Source organism: Rhinolophus sinicus, linkage group LG15 (assembly GCF_036562045.2).
Source record: "Rhinolophus sinicus isolate RSC01 linkage group LG15, ASM3656204v1, whole genome shotgun sequence".
NCBI classification, from domain to species: Eukaryota; Metazoa; Chordata; class Mammalia; order Chiroptera; family Rhinolophidae; genus Rhinolophus; species Rhinolophus sinicus.
The window spans coordinates 18,504,777-18,527,407 of NC_133764.1; the positions used below are offsets into that span (position 1 = coordinate 18,504,777).

General features: G+C 49.5%; 1 protein-coding gene across 8 annotated transcripts in view; it reads right to left on the minus strand.

Annotated features, from left to right (window-relative positions):
• Positions 1–22,631, minus strand: part of KSR1 (kinase suppressor of ras 1) — a 144,705-nt gene that overhangs the window by 58,535 nt on the left and 63,539 nt on the right. For all 8 annotated transcript variants that reach the window (XM_074320247.1, XM_074320245.1, XM_019731388.2 and 5 more), the window contains exon 2: positions 5,550–5,690. In XM_074320247.1, coding sequence (XP_074176348.1) covers positions 5,550–5,690 — 141 coding nt within the window. The remainder of the gene's footprint in view (positions 1–5,549; positions 5,691–22,631) is intronic.

The following is a 22,631-nucleotide window of genomic DNA, read 5'->3' on the forward strand; positions in this document are numbered from 1 at the left end:
AAAAGCCCTGGGATATGATAGGAAACAACCTGATGTGTTCTCACATGAGGGGAAGAGTAAGCAGGGGCAGGAGACAACGGGGAAAGAGGCAGACGATGAATATATGTCAGGCCTTTAAAGTAATGATGAGGGGTTTGGATTTTATGCTGAATGCAGCGAAACACCGATGAAGACCTATACTCAGAAAAGCGAAATGACTGGATTTGGGCTGTAAGGAAAATCACTCTTGGCTCATGAAAAATGTAATAAAGAGGAGGGCAAGAGTGGCTACAGAGAGCGGTGTAGGTGTTACTGGACAAGTCCCTGCAACAGCTAGGATTAGGGTGGTGGCGGTGGTGAAAAAGAGACATAGATGATTTGGGATATATATTTGGAAATAGAGCTAGTGGGATTTGCTAGTCAATTGAATGTGTAGGTTCAGGAAGCAGAAGGAATCAGAAATGAACCCTCAGTTTCTACCTAGAGCAACTGACAGATGAGGAAACCGGCTCAGAGAGGTAAGGGACTTGTCCAAGACCACACCACTGGCAAGTGACAAAATTAAGATTTAATCGGCCTCCCAACATGAGGTTCTGAGTCATCTAATTCCAGTTCACGCTCTCAAGCAATCTTGTTTTCCAAACTTGCTGCTTGCCCAAAGGCATAGAGCTGGAAGCGAGGGCCGCTGAAATTTATAGGCTGATTTATTTCAAAAGAAAGGTAATGAGAGGAGACGTTTGCTTTATAAAATTAAAAGTGTGGTGTTGACACTAGAATAGTACAATATCTAGCTGGTCCTATCTGCTCTAGGGTAATCTTGCCTTTGAGGCAGTCCCTGGAGGAGGAGGGACCGAACACAAGCTGCCAGCCCAGGAGCTAGGTGGCCCTGGAGGAGGTCCGAAGCCAAAGCCATCTACAGCAGGGCTACAGACACACAGTCCTGCTCGAGTCCAGCCCATCGCCAACAGAAACCAGAGGCAGTTCAGGAACCCCAGACCTCAGCAGGCCGTTGGCAGCTTAAAGACCTCCCCCAGAGACCCTTGCAATGCAACCTTCACAAGCCCAGATAAGAGGTTCTGAGACACTTGAGACCAAAACTCTTTGGGTGATCTTGTTTGAATGCAGTCCTTCCACAAGACACCCACTCTATGGCAGAACAGTGAACAAAACAGCCAGGTCGCTGCTGCCCACAGAGCACGTCCAGTCTAGTTGGTTTTTACTGGACTTGGCAGCTCAGAAATCCAAGGAGTAAGGAGATGGGCTCATTGTTCAAAAGTGCCAACCAGGACTGGGCTAAGCCCATGATTTTTCACATTTCTAGAAACTAGGGACACCCCTCCTCTCCAAGCTTTAAAAGAGGCCACTTTGGCTCTGGATCAGAAAAACAAATTCCTTCATCGACTGGAGAGAGTGATGTACCTATGCAAGTTCAGTAAGGACAGGAGCTCAGGTGCAGGGCCTAGAATAGTACCTGGCACACAACAGGCAATAAATACACTTAACTGCGTGACTGGACCAATAGGAGGAAACAGGAGTGGGCCCTCAGCGTTGTGTCTTGCCACACGTCATCCTCTCCTCCCTCAGCGCTTTGCATCGTGGCTATTTGCACATGTGAATACTCGTACCCCACTACCCAGCAAGCCCCTGAGCGCAGTTTGTTCATATTTAATCCCCTGTGATAATTAATCTGGGCACAAGGTAAGTGATCAATGGGTGTAAAATAAATGAATGTGAAGGAAAGAAGGAAGGTGGGGAGTGAGGAAAGGAGGAAGGACAGAGGGAGAGAGGAAGACAGAGAGGAAGCAAGGAAGGAGGAGAGATGGGGAGGGAGGGAGGGAGAGAGGGAAGACGGTGAGAGAGGATGAGAATGGGGAAGGGAATGGGAGATTGAAAGAAAGCTCGATCTGATTACACAACTATATATGGTCGCCCTCGCCTGGGCTATTCTGAGTAAGATGTCAGATGACAAAATCATGTAGAGTTGACAAGCCTGGCTTTGTAGTCACAGGATGTGAGACTGCATCCCAGCTCAGCTACCAACTAGCTGTGTGATGCTAACCTGTCACTAAATGTCTCTGAGCCTCAGTTTGCTTAACGATAAAACAGGGATCATAGTGACCTCCCCACCCCCACCCCAGGTATAAGGATTATACAGGATGATATATATAAAATACCACCTTGCGTGTGCCCCCTTCCTTCCATATCCAAATTTCAGCACTTCTCCCGACGACCTGGGTTGCACCAGTATGCGTCCCCTGCCCAGGCCTCCATCTCCCCATCCTAAGTGGGGAGAGTGCTGTGGCACAGCCCCATGGGGTTGGTACCAGATCACAATTCCTCAGTACCAAGGCAGCCCCACGTGCAGATCCCTGGGGTGTGTGCTGCATTCTGAGGAGGCTCCCAGCTGCCAAAGAGCAAGGCTGTCACAAGTGCGGCCTCTAGCTCCCAAAGGGAGAGGGTGGGGACAAGGAGAAGAGGGATAGGGAGGAGAGGATAGGAGCAAGGGAAGCAGGGGTTCATGCTGATTAAAGCTGTACCCAGGAGCCAATGCCAGTTTACTTTTCTGGTTCAGTTTTACAGAGTCTCCCTCTTCACACAGCCTACGTACTGTGTTTCCCTGAAAGTAAGACCTAGCAGGACCTAGCTCTAATGCATCTTTTGGAGAAAAATTAATATAAGACCAGGTCTTATATAAGACTGGGTATAATATAATGTAATATAATATAATACCAGGTCTTATATGATATAAAACTGGAAATATAATATAATATAACACAATACCGCATCTTATATAAGACCTGGTCTTATATTAATTTTTGCTCCAAAAGATTCATTAGAGCTGATTGTCCAGCTAGGTCTTATTTTTGGGAAAACAGGGTACCAGGGCCCACCCAGAGCTACAGCCACTCCCAGCCAATGGAAAAGCAACGTGGTAGCAGAGGTCAGGTAGCATTCTTCCCCATCCCCAAGAGAATGCAAGAATAGAAAAAAGGGAAAAGAGAAACTTGCCCAGTCAGGGCTACAACGAAAACCCCTCACTGCACTCACCTCCACCTTCCATTCAAGAAACACCACCAGCGAGAGCTTATTCGGGGACCCTGTGGCCTGTGGCCCCGGCCCTGGAATCCCAGCCAGCACTTGCCATTTCCTTTAACAACTTCCAATAGGGAAATTGCTAAAGGAAAAAAAAAGGCTCCACGCCAGCAGGCTCTGAAATCATTTCCCCAGCTGCAGCCAGAACACGAAGCTGTGATTTTTAGTTTTTAACCTGTGGAAGGGTGGAGGAGAGGTAGAAAGAGTCCCACTGTGTGACTCTAGATGTTCAGGGAGGGGAAAGGGACGCTGCCTGTAAACTCACTCTCCTGCTCATCCCCAGGTTCCTCCAAGCCCAGCCTCCAAGCAGGTGTCCCGCACCCCCCACCAGCTGGAGCATTATCTCACCTTTCACCCATCCCCACAATGAATCTAGCCTTCTCACTACTATGCAGGAATTTTATTTTCCTTTAAACAATTCCAATGTTTTGTCTCCGTCTATTTCTCTCTCATACACACACGTCAGTGATCTCCTAGACAAAACCCCACCCCTGGCATTTCCTGGGAACGCACCCTGTTATCCTCACCACTCTCCTCCCAGAACAGGCCATTGCAAACACCTCCTGTGAGGATGGTACCAGCTCTCTCGGAGCTCAGGCTCTTTGCGGGTACCGTTCCCTTCATCTGGTGTGCTCTTCCCTTTCCCGCCACGCTAGCTCCCAGCACTCAGGCAAGCCCTGCTGGCGCCAGTCCTTCCTTGACCTTCCCAGCCTGAGTTCACCCGCGTGCTCCCACAGACCCCAGGCCAGCTTTGGACAGGATGCTTGGTGCCCGCTGTCAATACATGCGTTTCACTGCAGCCTGTGAGCTCCTGGGACTAGGGAACGTATCTTTAGCATCCTAACTCTCAGCGCAGGCTCTAGGCTTGCACTGACTAATACGTAATTGCCATATATCTATTTCAATTAAAATTCATGAAGATAAAATTCAAATTTTGGTGTCTCAGTCACACTGTGCGTAGTTTAAGTGCTCCACGGCCACACGTGGCTGGTGGCTACCACGTTGGACAGAACAGTATAGAATGCTTCTATCATCACAGAAAGCTCTACTGGAAAGCATCCCTCTAGACCGAGGTCTGATGGGTGGGTAAACATCTGAAGGCATCTCTCAAGCTCTCTGTCTCCAGCATCCAGGAAGAAGGAGGAGGAATCAAAGGTCACGCCTGTCAGCAACACCACAGCAGGCTCTGGAGCTGCAGAGGGCTGAGACCTCACTCAGGTTAGAGGGGAGTCAAGAGTGAAGCACCCCTTTACCACCCCAGAAACTGGGAAGCCCCGCCACTGCCCTGTGGTCACTTCCATATCCGTCCCCACTCTTCATCCAGCAGAAAGGCACTCTTTCCCGGAAACCTTATGACCACAAACTAGTGACCACAATCTGAAGCCAACAGCTGAAATAATATTTAGATAACCCTAGAGAAACGGCGCCCAGGAAGGCAGTATTGAAAAGGAAGATCGTACACACACATATGGCTGTACACACGTATGATGTATGTATTTTCCTGAGGGAAGAATCAGGGCCCCCATCAGGAAGCCAGAAACGGTTAAGATCAGCAGAGAACTCATCAAAATGGCCAAGGGGACAAATCCCCCCACACAAAGACCATCCCATACCTGTGCTTAAAGCGAGGGGGAGTATTTTGAGGGGGATTCATGGCAATGTGTCTTTTACTATAATACATTTTTTTAAATTTAAACCTTCACCATATTGTTTGACCACACCTCATATATGCAATAGCGAGAATCAATCTTTTTAATTTTAGAATAGATGTAACGGATTTAAAAGACTTGACGGGGTGAACTGCTCCTGCCAAGTGTTGATGGAGTTATGTCCCATGAGAGCTGTCCTGGACCTCTGACACTGGCATATGTTATGCTCCTATGCACACTGGTTCGTTAGTTGGTTAGTGGGTGGGTGAGTGGGTAGGTTGGATGAATGGGAAGAGGGAACAAAGGAGAAGAACAGTATATTATAGCAGTTAAAAGAGAAAATTACACACACACCCTTATTTCCAAATCCCAGAGCTAGCACCTCCTAGCTGTATGATTTTAAACAAGTTATTTAACCATTCTGTGCTTTAATTTCAAGTATGAAATAGCAATAACTGATCATAACTTCTTCACAGGGTTTTGTGAGAATTCAGTGGCATTATCTATACAAAGTGTTTTAACACAGTGGCTGTCACATGGTCCATGCTTCCAGAAACGTTGGCTGCTGTCCTTATGGTGAACCAGTGAACAACTGGTGTGGTCAGGCTGTCTCATTCATAAAGCAATGGCACCCAGGACACATGCTAAAGCCACATTTACCCTGGGTCCCTCCTGCTGCTGCTTTCCCCCCACACCCCCCATCCTGAGAGTACAGAGCATCGCGTCTCAGTTGTAGCCACACAGAGCTGTCCTTGGCTTTGCGTGTGGTCCCTTTGCCTGGCCCACTGCATACCCAGCCCCTGCCCTGAGTCCCCACGGCCCGTGTACCTGCACCACCTCCGGTCTCACACTGAAGGTGTACAGCCAGTCACTGAAGCGAGGGTAGCTGTTGAGCTCTGAGGTCCTCTCACCAGGAGCCACACTCAGCTTGCACTGCCGCTGCTTGCAAATGTACCGGACCAGCTTCGCCTGCAGGGAGCCCAGGAAAGAAAAGGCTGGTTCATTCGGGGCACATACACGTGGCTGCCCTGAGCACGCTACAGGGGTGCTCTGTCATTCCAACAGCACTGAAGCAGGAAAAGGGGGAGGGAGGAGAAGAGAAGGGTCTGGGAGAGCCAGCAGGAAACCTGGGGAAAAATCCATAAGCCCCTACCCCACCCAAGGCCGGTTGACACTGCCTCATCCTTGGGACCATGATCCTCAGAGAGTAATGTGCAAGACTGGTCACAACAGAGAATGGGATTAAAACATAAGAAGGGCTTCCTGCCTGAGTGGGGGGAGGAGTGGGGAGAGGTTAGGTTCAGGGGGGTTAGTAATCAATGATATGGAAGATGTGGGGACTTGGGGAGGATGAGCAACCTTCTACTTAGGATGCTTCCAGCCTAGAATCAGGTCGCCTGGTTTGGGATCCAGGGGCTCAGGCACATCCTAGCCCTGTGACCTTGGACAAGTAACAAAACATCCTGGCTCCAGAAAAGCCTGTTTCCTCCTCCAGAAAATGGGATAATCATAGAACCTCTCTCTCAGGGAGGTTGAGAAGAAATGAATTACTCCGTGCATGCCTGGCCTATACATGCTGGGCAGGCCTGTTGGGTTGTGTGTGGCATTATTAGCAAGGGTCCTTGAATACAGTCTAAAAACAAGCTTTCAGGACCCACACCGAAAAATGGATGCAAACTTCAGATGTGTGAGTCTATGTCTTTTCCAGGGGAAAGTGTCCACAGCTTTACAAAACTTCAAATAAAATAAGATTAACTAAGGTCAGCCTGGCATTCTCTTTGACAAACACTGGCCTGCACTGTACTACTAAGGAATGCAACAGTGGGGGCAAGACTTGTGGGGAGGGCAGAGCCCAGGGCTGATTAAAAAGAAGGGGGAACGGTCTCAAACAGATGGAAATGAATGCCTGACCTGAAGAAGACGAGGGCCCTGGCTCGGCTGACATCAAATGGCCGATGGACCCAAAACGAACTGCTGAGATGTTGACGGGATTCTGTTGGCCTCATATTGGTGACTTTCAAGTCTCCCCAGAAGGCAAGCACCACCTTCAAAGACTTGTATGGGAACGACGTCACTCAAGCTACTTCCCAGTCTTACCGCCCTGCCAGGGTTTTGTTGTTAATACATCCCTTTATCTTTCATCTGTAAATATCTCAGTATATTTCTCTAAAGGGTAAGAGCTCTTTCTGTTAGCACAGTCTCAGTATTAAAAAATAATTAATAATTTTCAGTTTCAAATATCTAGGAAGGCTTCAACATCCAAACAGGAGCTCTTGACCATTTTTAGACTACGGACCCCTTTACCAGTCTGGGGAGGTCCTTCCTTTTCTAAGAACAATGCTCTTAAGTGCATAAAACAAAACACTGTGGATTGCAAAGGAAATGAATTAGATGTAAATACATTTATCAAAATATTACTTAAAATTGTGACAGGGTACTAAAAGCTTCTTTATAAAAGGCAGGTAATATTAAATAATATCTAGCAGTGGGTCTCATAGCTATCATAAGTTTGAAACTGTGACAAATGTAAAACTGCTTTTTTTCAGATAGCCCCACAACTGTATCATGATAAGAAAACTGTGATTTCTATTGGCGACCGAGTCACACGTATTTGCTGAGACCACTGTGCCTTGTTGCCTACGTCCAAATTGAACAACACACTAAATTTCAGTTAAGGTTAATGAAAGGTTAAGAAATGAAAGGTAACAATTTCCCCCTGCAAATTCATAGACCCCCAGAATTCTCTTCACAGAATCGAGGTAAAGAACTCTTGTGGCCAGAGGGATGTGAGGCATGAAGTAAGACTCATAATGACAACAACACCATTGCTTCTACATCAGCCTTTCTGAAATCTCCTCCAGAAACTTGTTTGGTCCCAGGCTCACAATGGTCCCAGGCTCACGAACGGCGAGACTCAGGGACACTGGCCTGCAGATCTGTTAAGTCCTGCTATCTTCAGAGGGCTCAGTGGCAAGTGAGGACAATTGCTAGAGAGGGAACACTGAGTCAGAACAAAAATAATTCCACTCAGTTGTACAGTTTCGACATTTAGTAAAACCTAGATAGAAGCAAACCCACAGCATTCCTACACTACACGCCCCTCAGGTTCCCAGAGCAGACATTACTAATCAAACATTCTCTGCTGAGGTTTTACACCTCTGAGCAGACACTGCTAACGGAACGCTCTCTGCTGAGGCAGGCAACTCCAAGATGTCACACAAGAAGTGTATTTGCTGTCCTGTTATGAAACCTAAGCCCCTGGGAACATCTGTAGAGTGTGAAGCTCATAAACGCGAAGACATGAGTGCCTCTTGTATCCTAAAGGGCTCAGTGGAGGCAATCACGTCCCTCATCTAGGTCGACCCCACTCCATCCATCCCATCCCTCTCGGCGTGACCAGAGGCCAATTCCCAAACTTCTTTTCCAAGCTCATCTCCACTCCACCTCTGGCCCACCCTGACCTCCAGGTGAATACTCCCCTAGGAGCTATTCCTCAAATACTTCCTATACTTTCCTACGCACTGGGCTTCTCTGCTCCAACTGTCTGCTCTGGCCAGAAGTCCCTCCCTCCTCCAGCTCCCGTGTGATTGGCCTGGGCAGGACTTCCCAGGCCTGAGCACAGGTCCCATCTGCCCTCCCGAGTGTGTCTGTGGCAGCCCCTGTCACAGCAGGCCGCCCAGACCAGCTTCTAATACGGTCTCTGCCAACAGATATGAGCTCCCGGGGCACTGGACACCAAACAGGCTTCAGAGTTCAACAGAATCTGGGTTCAAATCTAGATTCTTCCATGTATCCGTTGTGTGACCTCAGGGAAGTTCGTTAATTTTTCTGAGTCTCGGTTTTCTCACCTGTACATCAGGAATGATAGTATCTAGCTCACGCCTGCTGGGAAGATGGAACGATAGTGTGGAAACCCACCCTAGTTTCCCTATTACTACACACCAGGGCAGGGACTGTGTCTACCTCATTTGTGACTGTACCCACACACCTATTACTGCACCTGGAACATAACACGTGCTCAGAAATCCTGAGGAAGGAAGGAGGCAAAGAAACACGTGGGCCTTATCCTCATATTAAAATCTTACTCACGGCCAGTTCTTCCCTCCACTCCAAAATGCTCTCAAACCACAGCTTCAAAGAGCTGACCAAAGACAGGGGGCAATAAATCAAACAACTGTGCCTAGTCAAAACCATTTTTTTCCACATTAACCAAGAGGTGAGGCTGCCGGTACTGACAGCAGCCGCAGTGAAGGCTGTCCGTCACTGGCATTGAGAATCGCAGGGCCGTATCCCTGGGAGCCAGTGAGTAATGCATCTGTTCTGCATAAGACTTTGGCCATCACAGGTCAGCATCAAGGTCAGGCAGCCTGGCCTCAGCAATGAGCCAGCGTTTGGGGCTTTCCCTAGTTCAGCCCCTTCCAGCGTGTCCAGCCCTTTTCAGCCTCCAGGCCCTCTGCCAGGAAGGTTCTTTCCAGTGGCCCCTCAGGTCCCACAACTCAGCTCAGATATCCATTCCTCCAAGAAGCCTTCCCCAAATCCTTAGCCCCATTCCCTCTCCTCCATCAGATCCCACATCGCAGTTCTCATACGTCACTGGTCTGCTTCCTGCTTTAGACTGTAGACTTCATGAGCCTGGTCTGTGTTCTTGATCCCCACTAGATCCCCAAAAACCAGCTTACCTGGCATATGGTTTGCGACTGTAAAACCTTTGTTGAATGAATAAACAAATGAAAACACAATACATTTTAAAGCCCCGACAGGCATATACTTTTACCAAAATGACAATGGAAAATAAATGCCAACTGGGTAAGTGATGACTCAGGAGCCTGAGAGTCTCAACCACCTGGGTAAGTTCCCCAGAAGAGCGAACAGTCTCTTTGTTCAAAGGCTGTTAGAGATCCCTGCTAGAGAGCCCACAGCAGGCTCGTGGGTAGTATCATGCAGACCTTGAAATGACTCCTCGCTGCCCCCAGTTAACAACCCCTAAGCCTGGCCGGCAGTGCCACTTGCCAGCAGGTCTGGTGTCCTGGCAGCTGCTCTCCTCCAGAACTCATAAAGAAGACAGGACACCTGCAGATCTGGGTTCTGCTAAAGGAGCAAAGCTGTTCTCATTCACAAAGGATGGAGGTGCCCAGTGTGCAGCAGCTACAACTGAGCAAATATAAGGCGGCTCTCACTTTTTGGAAAATTGGTCACAGTCACAGAAGCACCCAGGGGCTACTTTCCCAGAGAAACCACAGTGGGGCCTGCCAGCCCAGCCCCAGGGGCCTGCAAGGGGGCCTTTCATGGGTAGCGTCATTTTCTCTTAACCACAAAACCGCAAGATATAAATTTTCCGGAATAGAAAAGCACCTGGGGTTTCAGCGATGGAACTAGCAGTAAGAGTCATTCATACTCTGGCCGTCAGGGAGGACCCTGGCACTAAAGTCTCATTCACCCCAACCCCAATATTCTTTGGTTTCATACGTGTGTGCCCCACCCCTGCTCTGACACGCAGCCTGTTGTACTGAAAGAGCAGAAGAGCGTCAAGTCACCCCATAAACAGTTGGTGGGTATTATTACCATACACGGTCCACAGCAGGTGCTCACTAAGTGTCCTAGGCTGAAAGATCTGGTCTCTGGTCCCAGCTCTGACATTTAGATCAAGGCTCTTGGGGAAATCCCCCTTAGCTTATCTTCAATCTTACCACCTATGCAAAGGGTATCATTTTATGGAAGTTGAAGCCAAAGTAACTACTATAAAAGTGCTGGGGACAACAACAGAATATATATAAAAGTCCTACTATGTTATTGTTGGTTACTCCAACCATATCCAAGAGGAAGCCTAGCTCTGGGAGGAAGAACTCTAGCTCTCGAAACAGATGGACCTGGTCTCAAAGCCCCTCGCCACCATACTCCCTCAGCAGGTGAACACAGATAGAACCTTGGCCTCAGTCTTCCCATCTGTAAATTGGGGTTGGTCTGCTTCAAAGGGCTGTTTTTGAAGATTTACATGAGAAAATATGAATGTAGGATGTTCACGTGCTCAGTGGTAGCTGTGGTAGGTAGTATCCTCATTGGGCAAGGCGTTCAGGTTAACTTATACCCTCCCTGGGCAACAGGGAAGATGTGGGTGGGATCACACCCATTTCAGAGATGGGGCTAAAGAAGAACCCGAAAGCTGGTGTTGGCCTTTAGAACAATGCTGGTGGATGGCACAGATTAGGTACATTTATTTTAAAGGCATGAGGGCCAAGGCCCAGCTCACCGGTTGCTCCAACATGACGCCAACACAGGCCTCCCAAACAGAGGCTGCCGTGAGCTTCACTTCCGTGGAGGTGAAGCCTGTCACATATCCCTGAAGAGCAGACACCTGTTGGATCGCCCAAAGCACATGCCACTGACAGAGAGAAACTTCCGCAGGAAAAGGAAGCAGCTCCCAGAACTGCAAGCGTCTCAGGAACACGAGAGGCCTTACACGTCTGCTCTGCTCAAAGATGCCAAGTGCAGGGACGGCAGCCTCTCCCGGGGGAGGCTCTTTCCTTGTCATTCTTCCTTTACGTTGGACCTAAACCCACCTCCCTGTAGCTGGCACCCCAGATCCCAGGCTCACCCTTCAGAATACATCACAGTTGTCACAGATGACCCACGGGCCAGGCTGATCTGGGACATGGGGCTCCTCTGTGGCTACAGAACTGACATCCCTTGGAGGCAGCCACAGTGGGCTGGAGGGGTAGCTGCCCTGCCCCCCACAGAGAGAGGGCAATGCCGGCTGAAACCGTCATCCCAGCAGAAACCTCTTGCAGGCTTCCCAGGCTGGCTGGCTGGCTGGGGGCCAGCCATTGTGCTAGACTGGCCAGGCGGTACAGTGGTAATAACCAGGCAAACATTCCATCTGATGCACAGGTGTTCCCATACCTGTTTACCATAAAAGCATCTGTTCTGACTGGTCAGGGCCACGCCTACCATCAGTTAACTGTTCCATCACCCCTAGCGGGAAACACGGGCGTGTCGACAGGCGGACCTAAGGTCTACCCCCGGTGCTATCACTTCCCAGCTGTGTGGCAGTGGCCACTTTATCTTAGTTTCCTCGTCTGTGAAGTGGAGAAAATAGCATACACTCCATAGCTGAAAATTCACTGCAGGATTCATGTATACAAAGTGCTTCGTCCAACGCGCAGAACATGCAAAGTGCTCACTAAATAGGATGCTGTTAGTATCCGTCCTGCTCAGCCCCAAAGCACAGCCTTGGTGAGGAGTGTCGATTTGGGGCAAGTGCTGTCTGGATTCCATCCTACCCAGGCTTCTGCACCGTTGCAGAACACGTCTCTCCAGACAACCGACTGCAAACAAAGTCAGCTGCACCTTAAAACTTCAGTGTGTGGGAAAAGGAGGTCCCTTCTGTGGGTAACCCCCAAATCCACGATCCAGGCTATGGAAGTGGCCAGATGCTAAGACGTTTGTCACCCTAACCCTGATTCAGATGTTGGCTGCTACAGGACCCTGAGCAGATGGTTACTCTTCCCAGTATCCCAGGTCTTTATGTCTCAAGCAGGGCAGGTGGTTCAGTCTATGGGGACAGATGTGACAGATGTTGAAATACAGCTGCCCAAATGAACCCCAGGCACAGGCGGAGATGGACACCCACGTACAGCAGCAGGCTCTCTCAATTAGGGAAATCATGTCAACGCTACAAGATCAACCCTAGTGGTAACAATGTTTTCTTCCATTTATGTGGCACCTTATCACCTTCTCTCCCTGGATTCTCAACGAAAACTTCCGGGAGGTAGGAATTGCAGTAGATCCCTGACAGCACAAGAGTGATGTCCCAACCTTCACATAACCCGAGGGCTGGCAACGTCCCCGAGCATGTCATTCTCCCCACAAAACAGTTACATGCAACTGAAAACATCACAGATCCTTCCAGACTCTTGATGGGAAGTACTGTGCACGCAACATCAAGTGGAGGGAAACAGAGCTACGTTGAGCTCCGGATGCTGGGCGGCCTACTTGGCTCACTCACTGGCTGAGGGATGCCCACCCATCCTGCAAACAGTAATGCACAATTCGGAGTCCAGCCAAAGCACAATGACAAGTACAGCTCGTCACTTAGGGCCACTCACAAATAGCCAACCACGCGTACTAAATCTATGACACTTACAGGTATCATTTATTATTCCCATCTTACAAGTGAGGAAACTGAGGCACCAAGAACTTTGTAAGTTTCTCAGATAGTGAAGGGACTGAGGCCTCAACCCAGCTGCTTCTTTGTACCACACCATCTCCCCCAAATGACTCCTGCTATCCACCCCCTTAGCTTTGCTAAGCTGTCCTGACGGCATAAGCAGGACGGCAGTGGGCAGGGCCCACCTCTCCTGTGGCCCACAGCCCCAAATCCAGCAATGCCCAGATTTCCCCAGGCAGTGAATCCTCTGAATAAACGCTACAGACTGCCCCCATACTCTCCAAATGTGTCCAGTCACACAGTGGCCACTGGCTCTGGTCCTCACTTGCAATAACCTACCGTCTGAGCTCTACCTGAGCCCTGACTCCAAACCTCCAAACCAGCTCTGAATTCATTAAAACTAGCTACCATCCTGCCCGTGACCTGGGTCTGCCCCTTTCAAGGAGATCCCAGCATGCTTGCAGAATGAGGTGGGCACCTAGATGGCCACTCCACACTTCCATCCCTTTCCCATCGGGTTACTCAGTCAGCAGGTGTAATTCTTGGACCCGCCTCCAGATCACCAACACTTATGGGACCCTGACTCCCTTCTTCCAGGTGGGCAGCACCGAACTCCTAAGAGGATGTTATTGTAGTCTATTTCTAGTTCCAGGTCTCTGTCTACCCCATCCCAAACTTCAGGAAGTCGTCCAAGCTCTCGCAACTTCCTCCAGCCTTCCCTCAAGGGTCCCTGAAGCTGCCACTCCTTCCCCAGCACCACCAGCTCTGCAGACAGGGCCTCGGGGCTGGTCCCTTACTTCTTCCTCCTCCTCTCCAAAGCTGGAGTAAGTTCCCGGGAACATCCTGCCAGCCCAGGCAGCTAAGCAGTCTGGTCTGGTTCCCATGGCCAATGTATTGCAAAATGATTTCTGAGAATGTAAGGAGGCTTCTGGAGGTCAGGACGCAGCTGACAGCTCCACACACAGGCAGGGAGTGAGCCCAGCCCTCGGCCCCCAGCACGAGTCCCACAGAGCTCTCGAGGGTACCAGCGGGGCTTCTATTAGAGAGAAGGGGGCAGAGCGAGCAACAGCACCAGGGAAAGTGGGGTGAGGAAGGGAGAAAGTGACCTCAATCCCCAAGCCGGGCTTTTCACAACCAACCATCTTTTGTCTGTCTGTCTCTGGCCCCCACCCCTGCTCTCCTGGCGAAGCTGCCAGACGTGTGCATTTGTGCAGCCGATCTCCCCACCAAGCCTCCCACCAGCAACCCTGCCCTGACGTCAAACTCGGAGTCGGGAAACTTCAAACACAAACAAACAAGTCTGCCCCAGACCACAAGTGGAGTCGTGCCCAAGGAGTCTGGGGTGAGAGGGCCACAGCTGGGAACTCGGGCTTCCCGCCCTTCCCCGGCTCCACAGGGGCTGTGGACTCCAGACCTGACAACAGGCTGCAGATGGGAGGTTCAAATCCAAATGGGATCAGTCTTTGGCTGGCTGATGGGTGTGAGTGCCCCCTGGGGCTGGCACGGCAGTGGGTGCAAGAGACCCTGCCCAGAATCACTGCAACATCAGTTAACTTCCTCTGTGCAATCAGCACCCCCATTAGATACCATCACCCATTCTAACTGCTCTGGTAGTAATTATGAGCAGGCAGGGCAAGGAGAGACTGACGTGGCTTAGAAGCACATATGAAGCTTCCTGGAAGAGATGGAGCTTGAGCTGGGCCAGGGGTGGATAGCCAAGGAACCAAGTTTTCTCAGCCACACCTGCTATCCCATCTCAGGCTCCACTGAGGTCATGACACTCAACAGGAAAGATTTTCAAGAGGAAAGCATTTCCCTGACCGAAATATCCGCAGATAGCTTCCACTTGAGAACTACAGTTGAATGAAATAAAAGTGCTCTTCAGAAAACCAACTTTACCTTGAAAAGCTGGTAAATGAACTATCTCGGCCTTTCCAGTTGGCCTCAGTTCAATACTATGGGCCTCCAAATGTGCCCCCCACACCCCCACACACACTTTTTTGTTAAAAGAACCAGCAGTCCTTGGGGGTTGTGGGGACATACTGGCCTAAATCATGAGAAAGCAAGACATCGCTTCATCCCCTAGCTGCCTGGGACCTGAAGCAATTCCACAAAGGAAAGAAAGAAGAACCTCTGTCCATCATCCATTCATTGAACAAGTGGTCAGTAAACTTCTTCCCGATGCCAGGCACTGAGAGCCACTGCAGCATGGTGACAAGCAGCCTGGCGCATAAGCTTGAGGAACTCACGCAAGTGGGGGTGACAGATGTGTCCACAGACAGAACTGACCAAAGGACTGTGGGGGACAAGGAAGGGGACCAGGTATGCCCACCCTCCAAGCATCCCTGACAGCCCCAGTGCTGCACGCTCTTGTTGGGAAACTGAGGTGTCAGGAGCCACAGATGTGGTGTCAGCCCCTATTATCACCCCCAAGCCAGATCCTTAATTGACACAGCCTTTGTCCCAGTTCAAACACTTATTCCACATGCTTGCCCGAAGTTCACCAGGATCACAGAGCACAGCTTGGCCTTGAACCCCTCAATTACAAGAGTATTCCCTGGGAATTCCTGACATTGTACTCCGGAAGGGACCTGGGTATGAATTACCAAGCAGAGGCCTAGAAAAACAGGCAGAGGCTGTGTCTAATGGCAAAGGTGGATTCCTGCCAACAAGCCCACCCCCTTACCTATCTTTAAGACCTGGTCCCCTGGAAGTCACTAGAAGGGAGGGATGGAGGAAAGTGAGGCGCTTCAGATTCTGAGCTGAAAGCACCTGCTATGAGTAGGAGATTGTGCCGTACATCGGTGAAACAAAAGGCCTTCCTTTCCAGGAACATGACTGTTTGTCTAACAACCCAGGCCACCACAGAAAAGGTAAAAGGCTGTGGAGGGACAGGTGAGCAACTAATATGTCGGTGAACTCCCCTGGAATGATGGGTACTACATTAAGCACTCTCATTATCTATCTGGTATTCTTTCCTGACGGCTTCCTCGCTCACAGACTGATTTTGTTTGGGGCAGCACTGTGCCCAACGATGAACGGGTCTGGGTCAGTGGTTCTCCACCTTGACTTCACCTCCATATAACTGACCTGGGATGGGGTCCTAGCCTGGCTACTGTGATGATCCAGCCCCCACTTCCAGCATCCCTTGCAGCTAGCTAGCTGTGTGTGACAGTTCAATGAGACACAAGGACATGTCCACTGGAACCGCTGGGAAGGTCTTTTCTTTCCTCACAGTCTCTGGGGTGCCTGCTGCCCCCAGTCTCCCCTTCCTGCTTCGAAGATAAGAATTGCCAAGAGTTGTCCAGGGAACCCCAGAGACACCAAGCACTTGTTCTGCGGCTGAACCAACCCAAGAGCCACCTAACTCCACACGTCTCATTGTAGGAGAAATACAATGGCCAAATTGTCAAAGTCACATTTTCTATTACTTGCAACCAAAAGCAGTCCTTTCTGTTAACATTTATGAAGCCCGCACTATTTCAACCCCCCTTCTAAACCTTCTACAGCTGTTTCTAAGGCTAAGGCTTCTTGCTGGCATCCAGAAAACCTACAAAAGGAAAAAGATTCTTTGTGGGACCACATGCCATCCAAAAGCATTCCTCCAAAAGTCCTTCCAAATTTCAAAGAGCAACTCCTTTCTTTTTTTTTTTTTTTTTTAATGAAGTCCAAATTATCCTTTTTCTTTCTTTTTTTTTTTGGTTTGTGCTTTTTATTTCCTATCTAAAAAGTTTTTGCCAAGCTCACATTCACAAAGATATTCTCCAATGTTCTAGAAGCCTTAGAGTTCTATCTTTTTTGTTTACGTCTATGATCCACTTCCAAGTAATTTTTATATTCCAGGACTGTTTTTTTACCACAACTGTGTATGGTTTTTTATTTTTTAATTGGATATTCCTATGTGCGAGGCACTGTGCTATGCATTTTACGTGCATTGTCCGTATAATACCAACATTAATCCTCTGAGAGGTACTATTATTAACCTCATTCTTCAAATGAAGAAACTGAGGCTCAGAGTTATATATACTTGTATCTAATCCATATATAACACCCTATACTTCCTTCCTGTCCATTATACAGGACCTGAAGTACAACTGGACATGGAACCTGACTGAGGAGGTAGAAAGAAGTGGAGTCCTTGTTGTTCTAACTACCTGCCTGATATAGTTGATGCCGAATGCTTGGGAATACAACCCCCAGCTGCCTCCTGCTCCTAGGAAGACACAAGAGGACCCAACTTCCAGGAGTGCACACAGTGGGAGTGGGGTGAAGCAGGCTGTGTAGCGGCTTGCCTTTGTAGAGAAAAAGAATGGGTGGGAGAGCTGTTCTTCCCTGTGATAGTCACAGGATCGTTTGAAGCTATGACACAAGTGTAGACCAGCACAGTGGATTAAAGATGGCCACCAAGAATTTCACACTCCTCCAATCTAAGGTCTATTTCCTCTCCCTTTGAATGTGGGCTGTTCTGTGGCTGCTGTAACAAACAGGACAGCAGAAGATTCTTCTGGAGCCCTACTCGGACTATTCTGACGGAGAAACTACGTGGAGAGGCCCTGAGCCTCCAAAGAGTCGGAGAGCATGCCAGCTGAACATGGCCGCCCAGCCGTCCCGGGCAAGGAGTCAGGCATGGGAGTGGGTCTCTTTGGGCCCTCCAGACCAGGACAGCTGATGCCACATGGGGCATGCCACCTCAGTGCCTTGATAGAGGTTTGTGTATTTGCTGTGGGATCCCAAAGGGACTAGGTCTAACTGTGGAGTGGGATGGCTGAGATCCTAGGAAGGCATCAAAGGGGAAGTAATCGCTAAAATGAGTTCAGTGGGTTAGGGTGAGGCATGGGGTATGGCACACAGACAGAGGCTAAGGGGTAGGAAAGGTGCTCCGGGTGGGGGGCATAGCATGAGCAAAGCCCAGAGTCACAAAGAAACCTTTTTTTTTTTTTTTTTTTCTTTTTTAAGGGTATAGCAAGTAGCTGGAGACTACTTGCTATGGGGGATGGGGAAGGTCATCAGGAAAGCAAAGTCAGCCAGGGGACAGGGCCAGCTCATGCAGGTCCTGGAAGGTTCTGAAAGGCCAAACTAAGGCATCTGCACCCAATCTAGCAGGAGTGGGGAGGGAAGCGAAAGAAGAAACATGATCAGATTTGCATTTTTGAATGATCATCATTCTGGAAACCATGTGGAGGACAGATTGAAGTGGGTGTGGAGAAATCAAAGACAGGAAAATCAATTAAGAAGCCACCGCAATTTAGCAAATGATGAGAACAAAAGGTAATTTAGTTAGTGGCAGTGTGGGTGGAAAGGAAAGAGCAGATTCTAGAGATGTTTTATTAGCATTTTTACTATAAAGACAAGACTTCCCTGCTTGCTTGTCCAGGGAATTTCTGGCATACCAGCAGCCTGGAATGCAGGAAGCTGAAGAGCTGAGTTTCTCCAGCAAATGAGCCAACAGGGCAGAGACCATCTGTCTGATTTACTAGAACTAGGTGCTTCCTGGGGGAGGGGTTCTGCTACTGTGTTTCCCCGAAAATAAGACCTAGCCAGACAATCAGCTCCAGTGTGTCTTTTGGAACAAAAATGAACATAACACCCGGTCTTTAATATAATATAATATAATATAATATAATATAATATAATATAATATAATATAATATAATATAATACAATATAATATAATATAATAATATAATAGCAGGTCTTATATTAATTTTTATTCCAAAAGACACATTAGAGCTGATTGTCTGGCTAGGTCTTATTTTCGGAGAAACATGGTATCTGTCGGAAGCCCTCAGCTGAAGGTCCAACTTGGCAAAAGCACCTCATCCCACAGGGAGCTAGCTCCCAGCCCAGGTGTCTCCTACTCCTGACCTCCACTCCTTCCCCTCCTCCCAGGCAGAAGGGAACCCTACACCTGCCAAGAGCAAAAGCCACTGTTCCAACAATTCTATCTCCTACTCTTCCCAGCAGCCCTCAGAGGTGGGTCAGACAGACAGGCTGGAGAGAGGCAACATATGCCAGAGTGGCCAGACCCAAGAGGCGCCTTCTCCAGCCAGTGTGGGGCTGCTGTTTGTGTCCAGTCCTCTCCAAACCATATGTACAGGAAACATGCTCAGCTAAGAGACTGTGGGCAATCGACAGAATGTCTCTGAGCCTGTATTCCCTGTTGTAAACAAGGGGGGAAAGATCACCCTCAAAAGATGACCGTGAACACAGAACGATATAACACACGTCCTGCAGCTGGTGTGCTAGGTGTCCAGTAAACATCTGCAGCCACCTCCCTTCCCTGTGGCCTTAATCGTGGGAAAGGCCAGCGTTTTAACAGCTGACAGTGAGACCTCCAAAGGCAAGTGTCCAAATGCAGGTGTCAACTATTGATCTGTTGACATGTCTACAGGCTCCCCATGGAACAAGGAGAACAACCAGCTTATAGAAACAAATAGCTCTGACAGCATGAGAATAGCCTGAGCTATTCTCCTACCCCAACCCCTGGAGAAAAGAGCATGATGTTAAGTTAGTAGATTAAAATCCAGCATTCCTGAAACACTGAGTGCCACTGGGGTCACTCCCAGCGGAGGACCACTCAGATACCTCTTAGGGAAGGGGGGGCAGCTTGACAAGGATACCCGAGCCTCTTTATACAACAAGGGATATGCGAAGGTCATTCCATTACCCATGACCTTCTTCATTATAAAATCTTCAAAGCTCTCATTTTAAGGGACCATTTTATCTGGGCAGAAGAAGGTACGGAAACATGGGGTTTAGGAATGGAACTGCAGTCGGGTTAAGGAGATGTCAGCTCTGGGAGAGAAGAGGGGACCGCCCTCTCTAATATGCAAAGACCAAAAGACTATGGAATTTCTTCCCCTGAGCCCTGGGTACCTCAATTTACACAGGCTGTATTGGGCTCACATCACCAAAACTATTATTATCGAGAGTGAGAAAGGGCTCAGATAACAGAATGTCACCACTGAGCTATTCCAGGAATGCCAGCCAGGGGCGGTCAGAGAGGGATGGATGGTCAGGTGCTCAGGCCTAGAGTCTAACAGACTGGCTCCACTGCTGTCCCGCTGCCTTAACTTGGGTTAAGTTAACCTTTGCATGCCTCAGTTTCCTTGTCTGTAAAATGCAGGGCTAGTAGTACCTTCACGGTAGGGAGATGTAAAGTGCTGAGCACTGCATTGTCAACATTTATCATCATCCATCTTTATCGTGAAAATGCCAGGATCTTGTTATCTTTGAAAGCAGTTAAATTCTGACCTGTTTATAGCTTTAAGATTCTGAAACATGTTCCTTTTTACATGGCAAATCCCATGCTACTCTCACGTGCTCCCTGAAGGGGCAAATGTAGATGAGGCCAGGCCAGGCAAGAACACACTCACCTCAAAGGATGGCCTTAACACTTGCTTTATTCCTGGGAGGTCAAGAGCAGGTCAACCCACAGGCCAGACTGTGCAACAGGAACCCCTGCCAGCGGCCTGAGCAGAAGAACGAAGCAAACAAGACAGCTATTAAGATGCACGCAACCTGAGGATGCAAGTGGAGGAGCTCCTGGGAGGGACAGGCTCCAGGCCTGGCACACGGGCTGTAACAGGAGCTGTTCTCCAGGCCTGGGGCAGGAATGACACAGCGCACACACACACACACACACACACACACACACACACACACCCAAGAATGCATATACACAGCTGCCACCCTGGATAAGTTCTGACTGAACAGAGAGGGGCCTCATTTCAAAATAAACAGAGCAGGTGGGCTGCCAACTTCCCAAGAAATCAACTGACCACAACTTAGTGACAAAATTAGATAACAGCTAACACTGACAATGCATTTAGTATGCGGCAGGCATTGCTTTAATTGCTTTACATATATTAAGTCACTTAATCGTCATAACAAATCTGTGAGAGAGGTGCTAACCCTATTCCCATTTTACAGAGGGGTAAACTGAGGACAAGGAACAGTCCCCCGTCACACAGCTAGTTAGTGGTAGGACGAGGATTTGAACCCAGGGGTGTAACTGCTGAGTCCATGCTCCATCCACAAGCCGTATTACCTCCTTCAGTGACTGATCTGTTTGGGGCACCCTCTGTGAGCCAGGCCAGTGCTGGGCATCTTCGTATGAGGATCTTCGTTTATAAAGGAGGACCTGGAGGCTCAGAGAGTCAACCCAAGGTCACTCAGCTGGTTCATGCCAGAGCCAACTCCAACCCAGGAAGGCCTGACGCCCCATGCCGCCCCTCCCAACATGAGGCACTGGGCATGACCTTACAGGAGGCCACCCCACCCCAAACCCACCATTCAGACAAAGACCCTTCCCACGGTGTGGACACATCGCTGACACACGGTGCACAAACCCAGCCAGATGGGGCTCTGCCAACCTGCCAGAAGGCCTGGGGGACCAGCGGAACCCCAGAGGGAACCCACCAGCCGCAGCCCCTTCCTTAGCACAGTCCTGTCCTCCCCAGGGGCCTGCCAGCCACATCCTATTCCTTCCTACCTGTGCACAGAAAGAACCAGCACAAGAGCCTACTGCTGGTTCCCCGATCACGAGCTCTGATTATGTAGCTTCTGATGTAACAGCTCCAAGTAGAGATACACACACGTTCTTGCATAAGACCCAGTTTCGCTCACACAAAGACCTCAGGGCAAGTAGCAAGCTCTGAGGGCCGGGACGTACTGTGGCTCACGGAGCAGAGGTGCCGGCAGCCCACACCTCAAGCCCGGCTCCGCCGTGCAGGACAGTACACGTCTCACATTCCCAAGGAGGCCGGTTCTCCCACGGCCCATTCCCAGGTGACCCAGATACTCTAATTCAGCCTCCCGGTGGAGGAGAGCTCACCTGAGCTGAGAAAAATCCTGGCAAACTCTACAGGGCTCTGGATCTCCTGCGGCCAGTCTTTGCGGTCAGCCCTGACTGAGGACCTTGCCAACCAGGAGGGGCTACTGAAAAGACTGGAAGCTTCCTGAGATTAAGCACAAAATCCTAGCATGTTCTAAGATGAGAAGAGCCTTCAATGTCATCTCACATAACCGACAAGGAAACTGAGGCCCAGGGTGGGGCAGTGCCTTAGTCCAAGTCACACAGAAAGTCAGAGGGTTGCGTCAGGACAGATACCCCGTCTCCTGCCTCCTGTCCAGGGTTCGTTCCCCATGCTGGATGACAGAAGGCCTGGGTACAACCTGCTGCATGAGCAAGCAGCTTAGCTGGGCCTCTGGTTCCCTATTTTTATTTAGCAAACCAGGCACTATTTAGTTTATAAATGCTAAAACGTTCATTGGAGGAGGTAGGTGTTATTATTATTATCCCCACGTGGGGGTGGAAGTAACTGTCAGGGGCAGGATGTGAACCCAGGCAGTGTTGCTCCATAGTCCAAGCCTTGGACCGTTAGGCCACACCGCCCTTGTAACTGCAGCTCCTGAGTGGAGACAGCTGGCTTTCAGAGCTCAAGGGCATGCTTTGAGCAGCTCTTTAGAAGAGCGGGACTGAGGACAGCTCCAGGACTCCTTCCATCCCTGCAGCCCCTGCAGGTCACAACCAGGAAGTACAGGCAGCAGATCTGCTGTAGGGGATCCAAGTCTGGGAACAGCCAGAAAATGGGCCCAAGTGTCCACTATAAACGCTATAAATGGGCCCAAGTGTTCACTATAAACACTATAAACGAGGGTGTGACCAGAGCCGACTGTTGGGGAGAGCAGCTTTGCCAGGTCGGAGGTCTGTGGCGCCTCCAAAGCCTCAGCCTCCCCTTCCC